At 34.7% G+C, this 19973-nt stretch overlaps 2 protein-coding genes across 3 annotated transcripts in view; one reads left to right on the top strand and one right to left on the bottom strand.

Moving 5' to 3' along the window:
- LOC113514011 (protein winged eye) overlaps positions 1–19973 on the bottom strand; it is a 157100-nt gene that overhangs the window by 116915 nt on the left and 20212 nt on the right. The window lies entirely within an intron of this gene.
- Positions 6320–8155, top strand: LOC113520021 (uncharacterized). Its single transcript, XM_026905282.3, has one exon. The coding sequence runs from the start codon at positions 7185–7187 to the stop codon at positions 8139–8141; it is 957 nt and encodes a 318-aa protein (XP_026761083.2). The 5' UTR covers positions 6320–7184; the 3' UTR covers positions 8142–8155.

The following is a 19973-nucleotide window of genomic DNA, read 5'->3' as shown; positions in this document are numbered from 1 at the left end:
GTTACCATGCCATTTTCAACAATAAAAAAAAAAATATTTAATTTTTTTTTTATTGACAATTTAAAAGAGCTTGTAAACAAGTCTATTTAAAAAAAAGAATATTTCTATTCGATTCTATTCTAATTGGACGCAATGAAGGATTTATTAAACTAATTATCCTTATTGTTTTAATAACAAGTAACATGCGTGAATTTACTGGGTACAGAGGAATAACACCTGAGTCCCCAGGAATGGCAACGCATGGGGGTATCATGGGCGAAACAGTATACTCTGTTATGTCCATGGTACTGCTCATGTCTACAGGCGACGGTTACCACTTTCCATCAGGTGGACCGTCAGCTTGTTTGCCATTCTAAGTTGTATAAAAAAAAACAAAAACTTAAAGCGAGTGGTAATATCATGGCATCAATTATTAATAATCGATTTGACAACCGAGTCCCTTAATGATTCACTGACTAGACGTAGTATCAGTTCTATACTTGATCGAATATAGCTTTTAAGCAACTAAAAAAAGATTCTAAATTCGTTTGTTTTGTGACTATGTTACATGATTACGTCACCGATTATTATTATTATTATTTTTAGAATAAGTAGGATTTACTCTTGGGTTGATTTCATATTAATTACGATTTTTAAAGAAAATATATAGAAGCCAATATATAGATATCGCAGCGGTACCGATATCATATATGCCTACTACATGCTACATAGTTGCAATGTGTTTCTGTTAACCAGTCTCACAGGAAACGGGTAACGTGCGCGTAACGTAAACGATTAGGAATGTCTTGGCTGCGAACGCGACCACAGCGTATTTAATAACCAGTTGGTTAACTCTGTACCGTCACCTAAAATTAAGTAAGTTTCATGTCACCGAAAACAAAGTAAGTTTTAAACAGGTGAATCATTCGAAACTGGAATATGTGTATCCTTACTAATATTGTAATATGAAAGTGATATGAGTGTTATTTGTTTGTTTGTTATCTCTTGGCGCTTTCACTATCAAATTTGGTATTCAAGTACTAATATTAGACGGAGAGAACATAAATTACTTTTTACCAGAGAACGTATTCTGATCACGTGGATGAAGTCACGAATAAAAGCTAATAATGTTATAAACATGGTACAACGAAAAAGAATAGATATATAAATTCGCCATTGTTTACGGTTATGTTTAATTATTATTCTGATACAATACCTTTTTGTGTACAATAAAAAATTTTAAAAATAACAAATTAATTCAATAAAAAAAAAATAAAGTATATCCTATTCTATAATCTACGTGTACGAAGTAGCGAGCAAAAAGCTAATCCGTAATATACATGTAATGTCTTTGTGTAATTAGAAATTACGACACCAGAGGCCGCCACTCTCGCACAACTAACATTATTTACGATGTTGAACTACTGCTTACTTATAGACTACTGTTTTATCAATACTCGTGAGTAAGCCCAGTTATACACATAATGGCCGACAATTTACCATAAAACATAGCTTTGAAGGAAAACTCCTTTTAGTTAACTTTTAAACGGTACCTGCAAGAAATTATACGTTACAAGATCAATTGAGATACTTTATAACAATCGGGGTTGTCCTTAATCCCTTACGTTCTTCAAATTGTCGAATTATTAATTCTTAATATCAGTAAAATAGTACCTTATATAAATGTACATGTCAAGGTTTTTCCAAGAGACTACAGCAAGTTTTTCAAAAAAGGGATAAAGAGATTCCTTCAGCATGGCCCTGGAATTGCAGGCGTTTATAGACTACAGTAACCCTTTACTAGCAAGTAGGCAGCATGCTTGTTTGTCACCTCAGTGGTATATAAAAATATAAAAAAATACTAATATTATAAAGATAATTCATATAATTCTTTAATTCTAGAATGCACCGCCTACCTATTTCTGTTTTTTTTTTATACAATTTAGAATGGCAAACAAGCTGACGGCCCACCTGATGGAAAGTGGGAACCGTCGCCTATAGACATGAGCAGTACCATGGACATAACAGAGTATACTGTTTCGCCCATGATACCCCCCATGCGTTGCCATTCCTGAGGACTAAGGTGTTACTCCTCTGTACTTTGTAAATTCACGCCATATCCCACCCTTCAAACCGAAACACAGCCATGCAAACACAACTGCTTCACGGTAGAAATACAAATGCGTAAAAAATATGGTGAAATAAAGAATCTCATACGAATCTTGAATACATTACACTTCTTTTTTGAGCACTTGTGTAATAAGCTATAGCCCACTTAATGGAAAGTGATACTCCAAAAGTTTCGAGTCTCGTCGTTCGTTTTATTGAAATCACAATTTATAATAGCTTTTATTAGGACCACATAAATTTAAAAGATTCTATTTTTTGCTTACAAATATTTAAGCCATAATTATCTTATCTATGCAATTTTCAAGTGCAACAAAGAGTATATATTTTAATTGTACCAGAAGCTAATATTATAACAAAAACATGTTCGTAGAATGTCCATAGAATTTACTAGATCACAATCGCTCGTTCCCAGCTCCTTTAAATTCTAGATTCACTTGAACTATTGATGGAAAACGGTGGGGAATGTAGGCTTTCCATCACTATCTGTCCAGGGGGCAGCCAGCCGTAGTAATGGAGCGCGCTTTGGTGCCCGACAACGAACATCCATTGTATGGAGATCGCAACGTCATAGACTATAAAATCATGCACGCAGACTGTCCACGGTCCTATATCTACAGGGTAAAGTCAAATTCGTTAGCGATACATAAAACGAATCTACCTATTCCATACAATATATTAGAACAGAAATGTCGTGTGTCAAAAAATTCAAAAACAGCAATAAACATAAACTCCCATACTCACTCAACAGCTAAATGTGCTATATTGGTGTAGAGGCTAAACCATCAACCTCGACTTACATTTCTTTTAATGTTCCCTCCTTTCACAGGATATTGATGACGTCTATTTCGCACTATAGATAGACAAAGTAACAGTTTATTATACATTTGAAAATATTTTAAATGCTTCTGCATTATGTTAGTCGTAGTGATTTTTAAAAAAAGTGGTTGAATGAAAGATTTACCAACTAACATTTATATTTACGTGGCGTAACTGGTCACACATAGCTCGAATATTAGAGAGATATGGATTATGGATTGAATCCCATCTGGTCAAGTCGCTGGAGGTTACATTTTTCAAACTGTTCATAATTTTACACTCTATTAGTTATGAAGTTAGCAAGCAACTTTTGATTCACAAAGAAAAAGACTATTTAGATTCTATTTAGAGGAAGGCCGTGACCACTCCAACATTCCAGAACATGCCAGAAAGAACATATTTCTGTGCTTATTTTGAGAGGCCAGAGGGAAATAATCTAGTAACACTCTTCGACATATAATAAGATATTGCGTAGACATATAGAATTAATTCAAGTTCAAAATTAAAATGAATCCGACACAAGAATAAACTACTTAAATTACAAAAGAAAATAACATTAATCGTGTGACATATTCTATTTTAGCGAATCAGTACAAACAGTCTCCAGATATTCACAACGGACAATAGTTTTTAATAAATACCTATATTATTACAAATGCAATAGCGTAAACAATGTGTGCTTACAATTTAAAATATGCACGTCTAGATTCCTTACGATGAAATAAACAACCGATCACTACGGAAGTTTAAAAGAATAATTTGATGTTGGTCGTAAACAGGCATAAACTTTAGATTTTTCCTATTTAAATACATAATTAAATAATATACATTAAATTATACAGAAATACTATACGGATATATTTGGATATTTACCTTCAAAGTAACTCAAAATATGGTAAAACCAGTTTATTAAATGGCAATTTATTTTAAAGTAAATTTAGTTTTGAGGAAAATCTAATAACAGTGCTAATTTTGTGTTATTCGATACATCTACATATAAATACATAACGTTATATAATTGTTTTCATAATTGTTACCACCAAACTTGAAACGACTCAGTCCATAAATAAGATATATATGATGATAATGGTATAGGACCTTCATCATCATAATGTGGCCGACTATTTTATGAAATGGTTGTATTTCATGGTATCACCAGCTAAAACTGCTTACATTGTTTAAACCTCAACTTTTGATGATATGTCAGTCCACGTTTGGCCATATCACTAATTTAAGGTTTCTATGACATTTGAATGACTTTTGTAAAATTCAAGTAATTTTGTGTCGTAACTGTAATTGTAAAACCCCATACATTGATAAATCTTGGATTATACTAGTAAATTTTAGGAATTACTGATATACGTTGATAAATATAAGGATTTCATGAAAAAAATAAGATCAAATTTGAAGCTTTCCCCAAACCTTACCTACTTTTCTGACCACGCGTAGTGCTGCTAGCACCACGCACTAGATATATCTTAATTTTATGTCTATTTTTGACATTTACCACGTCTCTGATGTAAATATAGAAAATTTTAAATTTACTGTAATTGTACATAAAACCAAACACATAACCTTTCAATAGAACACGATGAAATATTAAATGAAAAATTTACAATCTTTTTACATCCAATAGTAGTACAAATAACAATCCGATTAATTAATTAAATATATCCATTTGAAACTATTCTAATCTCATTTAGATAGAGGGTATTTCTGAAATAATTTCACCAAAATTTAGACACATTTCAATAAGTTCTATTGAAATAGAATATAACTAAAACATTAACGTCGCATTTGCGTTAAATTAAGACAATAAAAACATTTTACATAAGATATGCAGTCGATAGCGATTCCCCGCCAACGCCCGCTCGAGCGAACACAGAGTAGCCACTCGCGTAGGCAAAACAATCGCTTATTTATTCTATCTGACAGTTTAGTCTATGCACTGATGCATACATGTTGCGTTAGATATGCGGCGCCGATACCGCTGAGGTCACAACCGTTTCGCGCCAACGCCCACTGACGTCACCCGCTCTCGGGTACGAGATGGCTTTTAAAAAACAAAAATTAATTTGAACAATGACCATTAATCTTGGTAGCTTCTGATCTACAATACCATTAATTATATGAAACACTAGCGGCCTGTCCCGGCTTCGCACGGGTGGACATTTTAACAACATTTAAAAAAGTGGTTATTGTAACATAACGATAATAGTTGGACATATATTATTACGAAGTTTTTTGTAGTTATTGATATTTTGTTCAATACTGTAGAACATACTTTTGTTCTATCACCAATAGTTTCCGTAGTGCACGCGACCAAAGATATAGCATTTTTTTACACCTTGAGTTACGTTACTAAAGTTTTAGTAAGAATCCCTAATCTTTTTTAGCAATAAATATAGCTTATATTACTCAGGGTGAATGTAGCTTTCTAATGGTGAAAGAATTTTTGAAATCGGCAAAGTAGTTTTTGAATTTATTCATTATAAACATACATACACACATACAAATCTTTCCTCTTTATAACATTAGTATAGAAGTGTAGATCTAGATTATGATCAAGTGGCAAGTTAAATAATTTATAAATAGTGACGGTGCCATGGAATCCAATTACTGTTCTTTGCTCGAGCAACTTCCAATTGAAGAAATTTGTGGTAGTCGTAAATCTTTAGTCGATATAATAAGTTACCCCCTTATTCATGAAAACGTCAATTCTCTAATTAAAACTATTTTAACTGTTTTGTCTCTTTCTTTTACACTAAATTTCCTATTTGGAAGAAAGTGACAAAACAGTATAATAGATAAAAGATTTTAATTTTTATGAATAAGAAGGTTACATGTTATGAGACCCATATCATAGTTTTCATTCCAGTTGTTGAGACAACTAAGGAGGGCGAGACATGGGCAGTAACGTTTCTCTTAAAATATCTCTAAAGCCTAACTCCAGTTGCAAATCCGCCTGCCAAGCGTGGCAAGAACTGGTAACCCCCCCCCCCCCCCCCCCCGTCTGAGATGGTGGCTTATGTTCAACAGTGGACGGTTAAAGGCTGATATGAGGACGATGATGATTCCAGTTGTTATTAAAGATTATCCGTATAGAGAAACTAGGTATATGTCACGGTTTCGTACGCGTATCTTTTGTCTTCTATTACATATAAGGTTATTTCCATTTTTGAGAAATTTAAAAGTATTTTACAATTAGCTAATTTAACTATTAGCTGACAAAAAGTTGACCCGTTTTTGAAGCTCGATACTCTATCAATCTCATCTAAGGTAATAATTTAATATAATTCTCGAAACAAGATATAATTTCAAACTCCAGTATTATATATATGGGGGGAAAGGGATTGTTAGTAATGGGGTCTAATGAACCCATTGCTAGCAATACACTCTATCAGGTCGACCTCCACATGGTTCTCCCTGGAAACCATCGTGAACAATTCTTGTTGAATTCGTCACAATGGGCTAACTGACCTGCTTCATCCTCACCTATCATCCTTCACTGGTTCCCCGCCGGTGTATACCAATAGCGCGGGCGGAGTTACCATTCCATTATCACCCATTAAAAAAAAAACCTCTAGTATTATACATGACGTTGGCAGAAATGGTCGTAAAATAACTACCGACTGCCATTGAGCAAAATAAGAATAAAGAGGAAATTAATATATATTTAAATGAATGAGTATACTTTACTTACCCCCCCCCCCCGCAACTGCCGTTAAAACAAGACGTGTTTGTGTTAGCTCCATTGTTTTAAAATTAAAATCTGTGGTAAAAGTTATCATTTCTAAAATAATATTATACCAAACTAAAGAACAAAGTGAGATCTTTACGACGGACTATATTTCATCGACAAATAAGTATCGTGAGTACCGATAAATAGTGCATGAATATTTTGTAGAAGACCATTTCAACGACATACCCGTTTACAAATTGATAACAAAACAAAGGTTTGACCTTGACTCGTGGTCGCTGAAATTTCATGCAGTATATTACAATAGCGGTACTGAAGAGTGATACTATAATTCAACATTTCATTACGATTACTCGTTGGCGAAGTGGCACCACGTGCAAGTTTTAAGTAATACTCCGAGGATCGATTCTCATCAATTTTTTTTTCTTTTTGTAAAGAATTTTTGCAAGAAATTTGTGTTCGGTGGTTATTTCATTGAAATATTATTTAAGAATTTAGCTTCAGCAGTATATTTCTTTGTTTATTCATTTTTTTTATTTTTTCAACGTAATAATTGACGATGCCACTTAAGCGCACACCTCCGCCTTCACCTGCACCTCACACTGGTATTACTCAACTAGAGCTGAATGTGTCCACCACTGTCGCTCCAGACCGTCCCTCTTGTGACGCGGGCATAGCTTTAAGATTACCTCATTCGGAACAGTTACATGGTTCTTCTTCCGAACCAAATCTGAATGAGATGAAAACTACTAATGCTACACGCAAACGAAAACACTCACTTTATGATGATGAGATGTTAAATTCGTTTATAACAGAAATGAGACAAATGTTTAAAGATTTTAGGGATGAGCAAGATAGGAGGAATGAACGGTTGTGTGCTGTAGTTGAGGATCTCCGCATATCTGTTGATTTTTTGGCTCATAAATACGACTTACTCAAATCAAAAATGGACAAGTTGGAAACTGACCATAACGCAGATATGCGGTATGTAAAGACGCTGGAAGATAAGATAGAAACTCTTGAACGTAACAATAGGTCGACTTGTTTGGAAATTAGGAATATTCCAACTTCTCCTACTGAAACAAAGAATTCTCTTTTAGAGACGTTTATAAAAACTAGCGGTGTATTAAGTATACCAGTTCAACCCAGCGAAATAAAAGACATTTTTCGCATAAAAACCAAACAACAAGCTAGTAAAACCATCATAGTAGATCTAACGAGCTCTATATTGAAGGAAAAAAATATTGCAATGTACCGCAAATATAACAAGGGAAGCTCTAAATTAACTACAGAAACGCTTCATCTAAGTGGGCCAGTATCTCCTATTTATATCTCGGAAAATTTGTCTTCCAAAATGAAGAAATTGTTTTATCTGGCCAGAGAATTTGCAAAAACTAACGATTATAAATATTGCTGGGTATCCCATGGAAAAATATTTCTTCGCAAAAGTGATAATGGTTCATTGATTCCAGTAACAGATGACACCGTGTTGGAGAAAATTAATATATCAAAATGACTATGTACTCTGGTGACAGAAACAGTTTTTGCTTGCTACATATTCATGAAATATTGTAATATTTGTTTAGTCTTCTTTACTATTGTACTATGTAATTTTCTTAATAATGTATACACTAGCCTACTTTTTTATCTTCAATCATTTATAACACACACATACAATTATACACATCACTTACAATACAATATTAATCTATATTACAGATTTTCTGACATAAATAACTTTATATTCAATTTATTTCAATTAGATTTCATTCTCACTGATCCCATTCTCTGGTTTAACCATGATCCGCGTTTCTTATCCTTGGTTGTTTCCTATATCTCTTATGAATAATACTAATCAAATTAATGATGATATCGAAGAAATTTCTTTATCAGAATCACTAAGATGTTCCCCCGAGGATATTCCTATAAATTTAAAGTCGGACACAAACTCAATAAATATTTTTCATGTCAATATTCGTAGTATTAATTGTAACTTTGATAGCTTTATAACATTACTTCATAGAATAGAATTAAATATTGATATTATAATTTTAACGGAATGTTGGTTGAGCAAAACCCCTTATATTCCCATACTTTCCGGCTATGAATCCTTTAAATCTAATTTTAAAAAACAAAATGATGGTGTAGTGGTATATGTTAAAAGCGATCTTCAGTACATTGTAGAAATTCCCGAGTTTCAGGATGCAAATTGTATTATCTTAAAATATTCCAATAACCTTGCCGTCATAGCAATATATCGCTCTCCTTCATATAATAATTTAATTTCTTTTTACAAAAGTCTTGATAATACACTTAAGATGTTAAGTAACTTTAAAACTTGTGCTGTAATTGGTGACATAAATATCAACATAGCACCCACTAATACTGACTCGAATTCCGATGAATATCTAAATCTAATTGCGATGCATGGAATGCTCCCAACTCATCTTTTGCCTACGAGAGAAAACAATTGCTTAGACCATGTTATGCTGCGCTCTTTGGGTTATGCATCCACCATCATTCTTGATTCACTCATAACGGACCATGCTCCTATTTTATTCCATTGCCATACTAAAGTAAGTTCAACCTCTGCAAGGCGTTTCTCTCAACATTGTGATATCTCTGCTGTTGTAAAAGAAATAGAATCTACAGACTTTTCTCCCGTATTTGACTCTAATAATCCTGATATGTCTGCTGATCTCTTAGTTAGTATTGTATCCAACGTTGTCAAAACTCATAGTCGTAATATACAAATTTCCAGTAGAAAACGCATCATTAGACCATGGATTACTCCTGGCCTACTGAAATGTATACGACATAGAGACAAACTATACCGTAAATTTAGGAAGAATCCCAATAATGAAACTCATAAATTAATTTACACACGGTATCGTACCTTTTGTAATAATCTCTTAAAAAAAAATTAAAACGAATTTTCAACAGAATGAGATCCAAAGGGTCAAAAAGAATTCAAAGGAAACATGGAGTTTGATAAAGAGAATGGCAAATCTTCAGAAAAGACAAACTAATTCCACAAAATTATTGAAATTAAGTAATAATCCCTTATCTTCTGTTAATTCCGTTAATACATTCTTTGCTAACATTGGCAAGAATCTAGCATCCACCATTGAATCACGGTTTCACGGTAATTCTCGGATACGACATGATTCAGCTACGCCTCTACAACACAGGCATGATACCTGCAGTCCATCTTCTCCCAATTCTATGGCTTTTTTCGATGTGGATGAAGAGGAGATTGAAAATATTATCATTAATTTAAAGACCAACTGTGCTGTTGGATGGGACGGTGTTTCTACTTCAATAATTAAGTCAGCAAGACATGTAATTATTCCCATACTGAAATATGTGTTCAATTGTGCTATTAATATGGGTATTTTTCCTAACGCTTTTAAAAAAGCAATAGTACATCCAATTTTTAAAAGTGGAGATGGAGATGTTATTTCTAATTATAGACCTATTTCAGTCTTATCCGTTTTTTCAAAGATATTTGAAAAAATCCTAAACCGTAGATTAATTACATTTATTGAGAGTCGTAATATACTATCACCTAACCAATTTGGATTTAGAAATAAAAAATCTACGGAGGATGCAGTTTTAGAAGTTACTAATACAATTATTAAAGACTTTGACAATAAGAAAAAAACTGTGGGTATATTCTTAGACCTTTCTAAAGCCTTTGATACTGTCTCTATTCCTATTTTGCTTCGGAAACTAGAAAGTGTGGGTGTTAGAGGTATAGCTCTTGATATGTTCAGAAGCTATCTTACAAACCGTACTCAGTGTGTAACTATTGATGGTTATGTAAGTGAAGATGAATATATCAGTTATGGTGTTCCTCAGGGTAGTGTTTTAGGGCCTACCTTATTCTTAATTTATATCAATGATCTTTGTAACTTAACTATTCAAAACTGTAAAATAGTTACCTATGCGGATGATACAGTTCTCCTCATCAGTGGACGTACCTGGACGGAGACACAAATGCATTCAGAGAATGCACTGAGACATGTCATGGGGTGGCTTCAGTCGAACCTTCTTACACTTAATCTCTTAAAGACAAAATTTATTCCCTTCTCTATAAACAGTGTCTCTCGGCCTTCTTCCGCGTTTTCAATTCGTCCACATATTTGTCCAACTCCAACAGTTTCTAATCCTTGCAGTTGTATATCCGTGGAACGTGTTACTAGTATAAAATATCTTGGGGTAACGTTGGACGGTTCGATGACATGGAGGCAACATGTTGATTGTACTGTGTCCCGCGTAAGAAGACTGATATTCGTCTTTAAGAGGTTAAGAGGTGTCGTGGATTTTAACAACCTAAAAACTGTCTATTATGCACTGGCACAGTCTGTAATAACATACTGTATAACCTCCTGGGGTGGAGCTGTTAAAACAGTTTTGCTGAAGCTTGAACGGGCTCAAAGAGCTGTTTTGAAAGTAATGGCTAAAAAACCAATTTTATTTCCCACTATTGAACTGTATGTGCTCTGTCGGGTTTTAACTGTTCGCCAATTATTTATTTTAAATACTATGCTACGTAAGCATTCTGAACAACCGTATGAACTAAATCTGATAAAATCGAAGCGTAATTCTTATAAAATTTGTAAAGTTGAACCTCGACGCACTGCTATAGCGAGCCGTCATTATCAGCATATTAGTTCCTCTCTATATAATAGCTTAAACAAAGAATTAAAGATATATCCTTTACCTTACCATTTATGCAAAGATAAATGTTTAAAATTTCTCCAATCCTTATCTTATAATGAAACAGAAGATCTTATAAAATTTTCCGAATAAATTTATAACTTTTCTCACACCTGCATACACACACACACACAAACACACACACACACACACACACACACACACACACACACACACACACACACACATACACACACACACATATACACACACACGTACATGCACACGCTCACGCACACGCACACGTATACACACACATTATTATTATTTATTTTTTAAGTTAACATGTAGGCTACTGTTTTTTAAATTTTTACTTTTTTATTTTATTTATTGTAGTTTATAGTTATTATTTAGTATTGTGGTTGGTTAGTTGCTAGATACAAACAATTATCTTCGTTGATGTAATAACTACTATACGTTTTGTCTATTTTGGAATCCTGCTATAAGGAGGAGGGCGTTGATATTCGCGACACAGTTTTATACTTCTGCGGATATCATCGTTTTTCAATAATATTGTAACCAATGTTTTTGTTCCAAATAAATTATTATTATTATTATTATTATTATTACTTGCATTATACAATATAGGGGAATAAGCAAGACAATTAATAAATATAACGATACAGTGGAAATGTGTGTTAATTACTTTAGCCATCACTGTAACTACATATTATGACTATGTTTCGGTTTGAAGGGTGGGATATGGCAGTGAATTTACAGGGTACAGAGGAATAATACCTGAGTCCTCAGGAATGGCAACGCATGGGGGTATCAAGGGCTAAACAGTATACTCTGTTATGTTCATTGTACTACTCATGTCTATAGACGACAGTTACCACTTTCCATCAGGTGAGCCGTCAGATTGTTTGCAATTCTAAGTTAAAGTCGGTTGAAGATGTAAATAAAAAATTAACTAACCCGTCCATAAGACAGTCTGCTGCCGTCAAAAAGCAGTACAAATTAAATATTGATTAATAGATTGAATGTTTTAATTGGGTCCTAACTTCATTTAGATAGATTTACATTTCTGTTTTGCCAAGGATTGACTGGGACAGATATATTTCTATGATAATTTCAACAAAAATTTGATTATTTCTTTATTGAGTTCTATTGAAGCAGAACATCATCTCATCATTTTCTGTCCACTGCTGAACTTAGGCCTTCCTCATAGACTGTCCTAAGTCACTAACATCCACTGACTCCCTGCAGTATATTACAGGTCGTTTCTCCATCTACCCATTGACCTTTTTTTCGGGTCGGTTGTTGGTTCTTCGAGCTATGTGACCAGCCCACTTCCACTTTAGCTTGTTTATCGTCAAAACAATTTCAGTTCAATCAAATTTGTCACGTCCTCTCGGAATTGTTAAAATGGTTGGGAAATTTGTCGTCTACATGATATAGTACAGAACTTTTTTTTATTTCCGCGGCTGTTTACACTTAACATGCATGACTGGCCAGTTCTTACCACGATTACTTGTATGTACGAGTTATGCATAGTAAGTAGGTGGTGTACATCTATGGTGTAAATGAAGGCATACTCACGGTGCATTGGTCTTACTGAATGGAGGTTACATTTTTCGATCTAATAAGTGCATACAGTAGAATCCCGATTATCCGAAAATCAATTATTCGAATATTCGATTATCCGGACAAGGGCAAGACGAATTAAGTCCAATTCAGTTGTTAATAGTGAAACGCAGGGACTTGGCGGCAATGAAAAGACGTGATTCATTACGTGAAAGATTAATAACTAATTATTTTCAACCCAAACTTTAAATAACATAAGTATTACATAATCCATTATCTTTATAACTCGTATTTTTTTTTATATCGTATTGTCTAAATGACATTTACAAAATAAAAAAAAAATTAATAATTGTTTGGTTCCACTTTGGAATCGATTATCCGGATTATCGATTATACGGATGTCCCTGATTTTATTTGATTCGGATAATCGAGATTCTACTATATATATGTAAAATATTGTACTTTGTTACATTTTTATTACACACACTAGCTTTTTGCCCGCTACTTCGTTCGCGTGGATTACAGATTCAGGAAAACCAATGGAATAAACGATGAATTCTAGATGACATATCGAAATAAAATATACAAAGTGTAAGATTTTTAATGCAACTTAGAATAGCAAATAAGCTGACGGCCCACCTGATGGAAAGTGATAACCGTCGCCTATAGACATGAACAGCACCATCGACAACAGAGTATACTGTTTCGCCTATGATACCCCCCATGCGTTACATTCCTGAGGCCATATCCCACTTTTCAAATCGAAACACAGCAATGCAGACACAACTGCTTCACGGTAGAAACACGAATGGGAAAGAAGTGCACAAGCAAACGACTCTCTCTAGTAGACCTTCAGGAATACAACTGCGAAATAACATCCGATACGGTGTAGTAATTTATACCGGATACAGAAACAAACATGCAAATACACAAACAACATATCTCAAATATCTTTCATATACAAACATCCTCATATTTATTATATTAGTTAGGCATACATACTTGTAGTATACCGGGGCTTCGTCCGCTTGTAAAAATGTATAAAGTGTATTTATTCTGAGTTAAGACATAACCTAACCTATCTGTGTACCGAATTTTATTCAAACCCGTTTAGTATGGGTGGAGGGATTGTTAGCAATGCGAACTACCAATCCCATTGCTAGCAATATACCCTGTCAAGTCGACCTCCACGTGGTCCCACCTGGAAACTATCGCGTCGGATTCCAGGTGTATTCACCATGATGGGATAACTGACCTGCCTTTTCATTCTCACCTATCATCTCTCACTGGTGCCCCGTCAACGTATATCGTTGGCGCAGGCGGGGTTGCCATTTCATGATAATCAATTAAAGAAAAACCTGGTCAGTAGTTTTTGTGTTAAAGAGTAACAAACATCCATTCATATATATTTACAAGCTTTTGCGTTTATAATAATTATAGGAAGTGTAGGGTATTGTAATTTTCTATATGAGACTTAGAATAGCAAACAAGCTGTCGGTCCACAATGACGGAAAGAAACCGCCGTCTTTACATATGAAGAGCACTATGGGCCCCGCAGAGTATACTGTGACGCCCGTGTAATTCCTCATGCGTTGCCATTCCTGAAGACGATCTGAGATATTAATGAACTTGATCCTCTTCTAAGAACAGTTCGTGTGCAGGTATTCGCTTTCATTTATCACACGGAGCCAGTTGGACCGGTTCTTGTTAGAACTCGCAATGAATGCGTCCGAACACAGAAATGTTAGGACTCACACCAATTATGTATATATAGGATGGAATTCGGCGGTTCCGTTAGAGACTAGATTATTTACAACTTGAAATTGAGATGCCGAGTAGGATATACTGTCTATATACATATTTATAAGTATATAAATTATTCCGCAAAAAAAAAAGAAATTAATCGTGAACACACACACGCATATGCTTACGCACACACACACACGTACGCATACACAATGCATATGCACACGCAGGTTGAAACTTGTGTGTGTATGTGTGTTGCGTTCATTGGAACAGCAAGATATTTCGTAGATACCTACCTTACTAGATAGAAAATATTAGAATTTGTAATATTTGAATATTTTAAAAGAATCTAATGATAATATAAATAAACAAACCAATTGATCCGTTCAGAAGACTATCTGCCGATGTCCAATAGTACAAATCGGAAATCTTTTAATTGATTGAATGCTTCAATTTATTAGTAATTCAATTTGGAGAGTGTTTCTGTGACAATTTCAATAAAATTCGGTTACCTTTTTATGGAGTTCTGTTAAAACCTACTCTAGAAAGTTAAATCACGTGTTTACAAGTAAATTCTATTTCACAACCAACAATTTTTTACAAAAGTCGTTTGCTTGGGTACCTCTGTTCCAATCGTGTTTCAATTGTAAAGCAGTTGTGTTTGCATGGCTGTGTTTCGGTTTGAAGGGTGGGATATGGCGTGAATTTACAGGGTACAGAGGAATAACATCTGTGTCCTCAGGAATGGCAACGCATGGGAGGTATTATGGGCGAAACAGTATACTCTGTTATGTCCATGGTACTGCTCATGTCTATAGGCGACGGTTACTACTTTCCATCAGGTGGGCTGTTAACTTGTTTGCCATTCTAAGTTGTATAATAAAAACACGGGACAACACTGTCGATTACAAAAAGAATTGTGTAAATAAGTTCAGAATTGACGACGTGATCGTGTAAAATCCCCCATCTTCTGAAAGTCGTAGATTGGATGCGTAATTGTTATTTATTTTAATAATAGTAAATTAAAGATAAGGAGTAACATAATTCAATTTTAAAATAGAATTGATAGGAAGAAAGTGCACGACGATCTAAGATTAAGCATACCGATCGATAAACAAATACGCTTTCTTTCTTTCGTTGTCTTTGCGCATGAAAATAACATACTAAATTTCAATTTTTTTTTTTAATTTATGTATACCATGAAAAAGGCCAAAAAAGCATACAGCCCGTCTGATGATAAATGGTCACTGTAGACTATAGATGCCTGCAATACTAGAAGCGCAATGTGCGCGTTGCTGATCCTGAAGAAATTTTAATACATCATTTTTACTGTACTCTCTAGGGAAAGCCTGGACAGGGATTTCTTTCTGTAGTCCGTGCGTTCGCAGGAGAATACTTCTCTGAAATCGCACTGTACGCAACTATTATCAATATCTTAATTAAACTTGGAATTTATAAATAATCTCCATCTATATCGCAGTTCAGAATATCAGAGAACTATCATAGTACTTACTTACTGGCAGACTATTTTTTTTTTCTAATCAGAAGCTACACGCACTTCAACAATGTGTACACATAAATAAACATTCGCATCATACTTTTCCGCGTGGTCCCGGCATAGAATGGGCCATCCCTTCCTTTCCTGTAGGTGGCGTAAGAGAGGACTAAAAAAACTTAATAGTCGAGAGACGAGCAGCAATGTCCCTCTTAAAATATCTACAGAGGCTAACTGCGGTTGCCAACTCATCTTTCAAGCGTGACAATTACAGTCAAACCCCCCCTTTATGGGGGAGGTCTATACTCAGCATTGGGCGGTTAACGATTGGTATAATAATGTTAATTTTTTTTATATCATTGAGGTGGCAAAAAAGCATAAGGGCCACCTGGTAAGCGATTACCGTAGCTTATGAACGCCTGCAATACTAGGGGTTTTACGCGCGTTGCCGACCCTTAAGAAACCTGTTGAAGAACCCCACGCTGTAGTCTCTTGGAAAATCCTTGGCAGGTAGCTTATTCCATAACTGAGTGATCTGGAGGAAACATATCTGAAACCGCGTTGTACACGACTATCTAGGCTCTAGAGTATAAAGATGAACTACCTGTCGATGGCGAGACGTATAGAAAGTGGACGTGGGAATCGTATTGAGCAATTCCTCTGAATACGATCCATATTATACTTTGAACTCAAAAATAAATCTTGGTAAACTATGATAAGGCCGACAGACAAACGTACTTTAGCATTTATAATTTTAGTAAGGATATCACGGATTAATCTGACATAAATCTGCCTAAGCCAACCAGTTCGCTGGGGTCAATGTTAGTCATGACTAGTCATGAATTATGGTCATTAATAATTACAAGTTGGACCAAACCTGTTATGTACGGACTGTAAATTCATATAAAATTATATATGTATAAAATTATGTATGTATATGCACCGCGTAATGTGAAAAATCCGGTTGGAAGTGATCTGTTTTTGGCTAGAGACCCACTCAGCTTTGGCTTCGCACATGCTCGTTTATTACTCAACTGCAACAATTCAACTTCCAAAAGAAGGAAGATCTAAATTCGGTGGTTTTTTTTATGTTCGTTACCTTATAATTCCGTCAGTTATACTTACAAATTAGTCGCATAGAAATTTATCAAAATCGGTACAGTAGTTTACTTTAAAAAAAAATGGTTTTGCCACAAATGAAGTTGGTGTTTTTGTGGGAGACAATTTTATACTATCACTTTTATAATATGGGTAAATAATTCATTAATATTTTCTAAAACGTCTACCCAAATTTTGTTTTTATTACAACTTAGAATGGCAAACAAGCTGACGGTCCACCTGATGGAAAGTGGTAACCGTCGGCTATAGACATGAGCAGTACAGTTTATATACTTCATCTGAATACTGAGGACTATAATCAATTTAGCAAATAAATCCTAAAATAATCTTCGATTCAATACTTCCTTCGATTCTTTATCAAACCGTATATAGCATCTGCAGTTGTCGCTTATAAAATTCTCAAGATGGCCGCCTAAACGCCAGGATCCGGATGTGAGAGACAAGTATTGAATTCTCTATTGAGTTTATGGCTTTATTCGCTCCGAGACGGTTATAATACCTTATTCGCAGCGTTGCCTTTCGAGTATGCGCGGAATTCATTTTTTAATATCTTTTTTATGCAACTCTGAATTGCAAACAAGTTGATCGCACCTGATGGAAAGTGGTAACTGTCGCCTATAGACATCACAGAAAATACACTGTGACCGTTGTTATTCGTTGCACTAGTATAATATTGTTTAATCCTATAGTTGCCCTCTTATCCTAGGGATGAAGATAGGGGATAGCGATAGCTTAATTCGTCACTACGTGATAAACATTACCATTTATATCATCCTGACACCATTAAGAGACTACCGACTAAACCGTCTTTCAAAAAAAAACGTTTATGCTCACTTTTTTACTTTATCCGAACAGTAAGTACTTTATGTTATTCTCAATTTCGTGTATAATATATGTTACTTATATATGTGCAAGTATATTATTTATATATATATTTATTCGTTTATATATATAGTTTTAGTATGTATGTATATCAATAATTAGTAGTACCGCATTCGAATATTCTGACACTTACCTATGGTTGACTGGGAGAGAATGCTTTTAGCATTAAGTCCGCCATGTACACATATTATGTACTAATGAATAAATAAATAAATTTATTATTACCATTAATGGTTTTTGCCCATTGCCACTTCAGCTTACTTATCCTTCGAGTTATGTCGGTCACTTTGGCACTTTTGCGGATATGCTAATTTCGGTATCTGTCAAAAAAAGAAACTCCGAGCATATTTGTATTCAATTGTAACAGCTCATGAACGTTTGACTTGAGACATCGTTTACCTGAGGAACCTGGTAACATGAAGATACTTTAACTAACGTATGTCCAAATCCTTTCAAATCCCTTCAAACAGCAAGACAGCAAGCTATTTGACGTCAGAAATATGTTATGTGAGACTGAGGCACCCATGCAGACGGCATCGTACAATGTCTCCTTGTGACCGAATTTAATATACCAAATTTAATACTCAACGGGTGTCAATCACTGCATTCACCGTACAATGGGTACGTAGTTTTTTCACGTAAGCGGACTTTATTGACTAGCTGTCTATGTTCGTATTAGATATATAATTTATAACATATCTAATCATCATTCATCATTTCAGCCGATAACTGTCCACTGCTGAGCATGAAGCCTTCGTTTTGCCAATAGCTGCCACGCTTGGCAAACGGGTTGGCAACCGCAGTTAGGCACATTTAAATAGTTTCTTTCGAATCTACTGCTGGGTTCGGAATATAGTTATCTGCTGAGAAGAATCCGATACTCAACGGTTACTCTTATAAATTACTGTTAACAACTTAAGGGTTGGCGACCGCAGTTAGACTTTGGTGATCTTTTAAGAGATACACCGCTGCCCATCTCTCGAGTATTAAGTTCCCTTAATGACCTCTTACGACACCTATGGGAAAGGACGAGATGACCTATTATATGCCGGGACCACAAAGACGCACACACGGATGGATGTATATATTTATTTAAACTCCAATGCACAATTATACAGTTGTATTGTAAGAAGCAATTTACAGTAGTACCCTGCTTTGGTTATGTTTTGTTAAGAGAGGCACTGGCTGAAAACCAGCGCTGTGCAGCTGTTTACATTGCGCTGGGACACTCACAGCATCAGCTGAGCCGGTTCCTTTTGCCGAGTATGGGACACTTTTTGTATATGTTATCTATATTTTATATTGTAATTGTGTGGATACTGACAATTAATGTTTTCTATTCTATTCTACAGTATCGGTAAGTGTATATATGGCGGATTTAACACTCAATGGCGTTCTTTACCAGTTAATAATGAGGGAAGCAGAAAATTAAATAGGCGGTGCATTTACTAGTAAAAATGTATAAATAAATAAAGCAGTGGACAGTTAAAAGCTGAAAGATAACGAATCATTAAAGCTTTTTTTTTGCCTGCTATTTCGTACACGCGGTTTTCAGAGGTAGAAAAATCAATAAAATGCGATCGCTTCTATATGATGTATTATATTAAGATACAGGTTTTTTTTTTTATTTATTTATTCTTTATTGTACACAAAAAAATTACAAACATATATAATATATTAAATAAAGATGTACAACAGGCGAGCTTAACTCTGTAAGAGTTCTCTTTCAGCAAACCCTGAGTGGTAAGGAGCATTAATTACCAGCGGGCAGTGTGCGTACAATAATAGAAGGAGACAGTATAGTTGTTTCTATTTAAGAAATAATAAATATGTTGACATATATACAAAGTAACTCAT

This window comes from Galleria mellonella, unplaced genomic scaffold (genome assembly GCF_026898425.1).
Source record: "Galleria mellonella isolate WM207_F2 unplaced genomic scaffold, CSIRO_AGI_GalMel_v1 utg116, whole genome shotgun sequence".
Lineage (NCBI taxonomy): Eukaryota > Metazoa > Arthropoda > Insecta > Lepidoptera > Pyralidae > Galleria > Galleria mellonella.
Note: the sequence above shows the minus strand (reverse complement) of the source record. Positions and strands in the feature narration are given on the sequence as shown.

What these genes read in the sequence shown, in the direction of transcription:
- LOC113520021 (XM_026905282.3), top strand. Translation starts at nt 7,185, where the DNA reads ATGCCACTTAAGCGCACACCTCCGCCTTCACCTGCACCTCACACTGGT.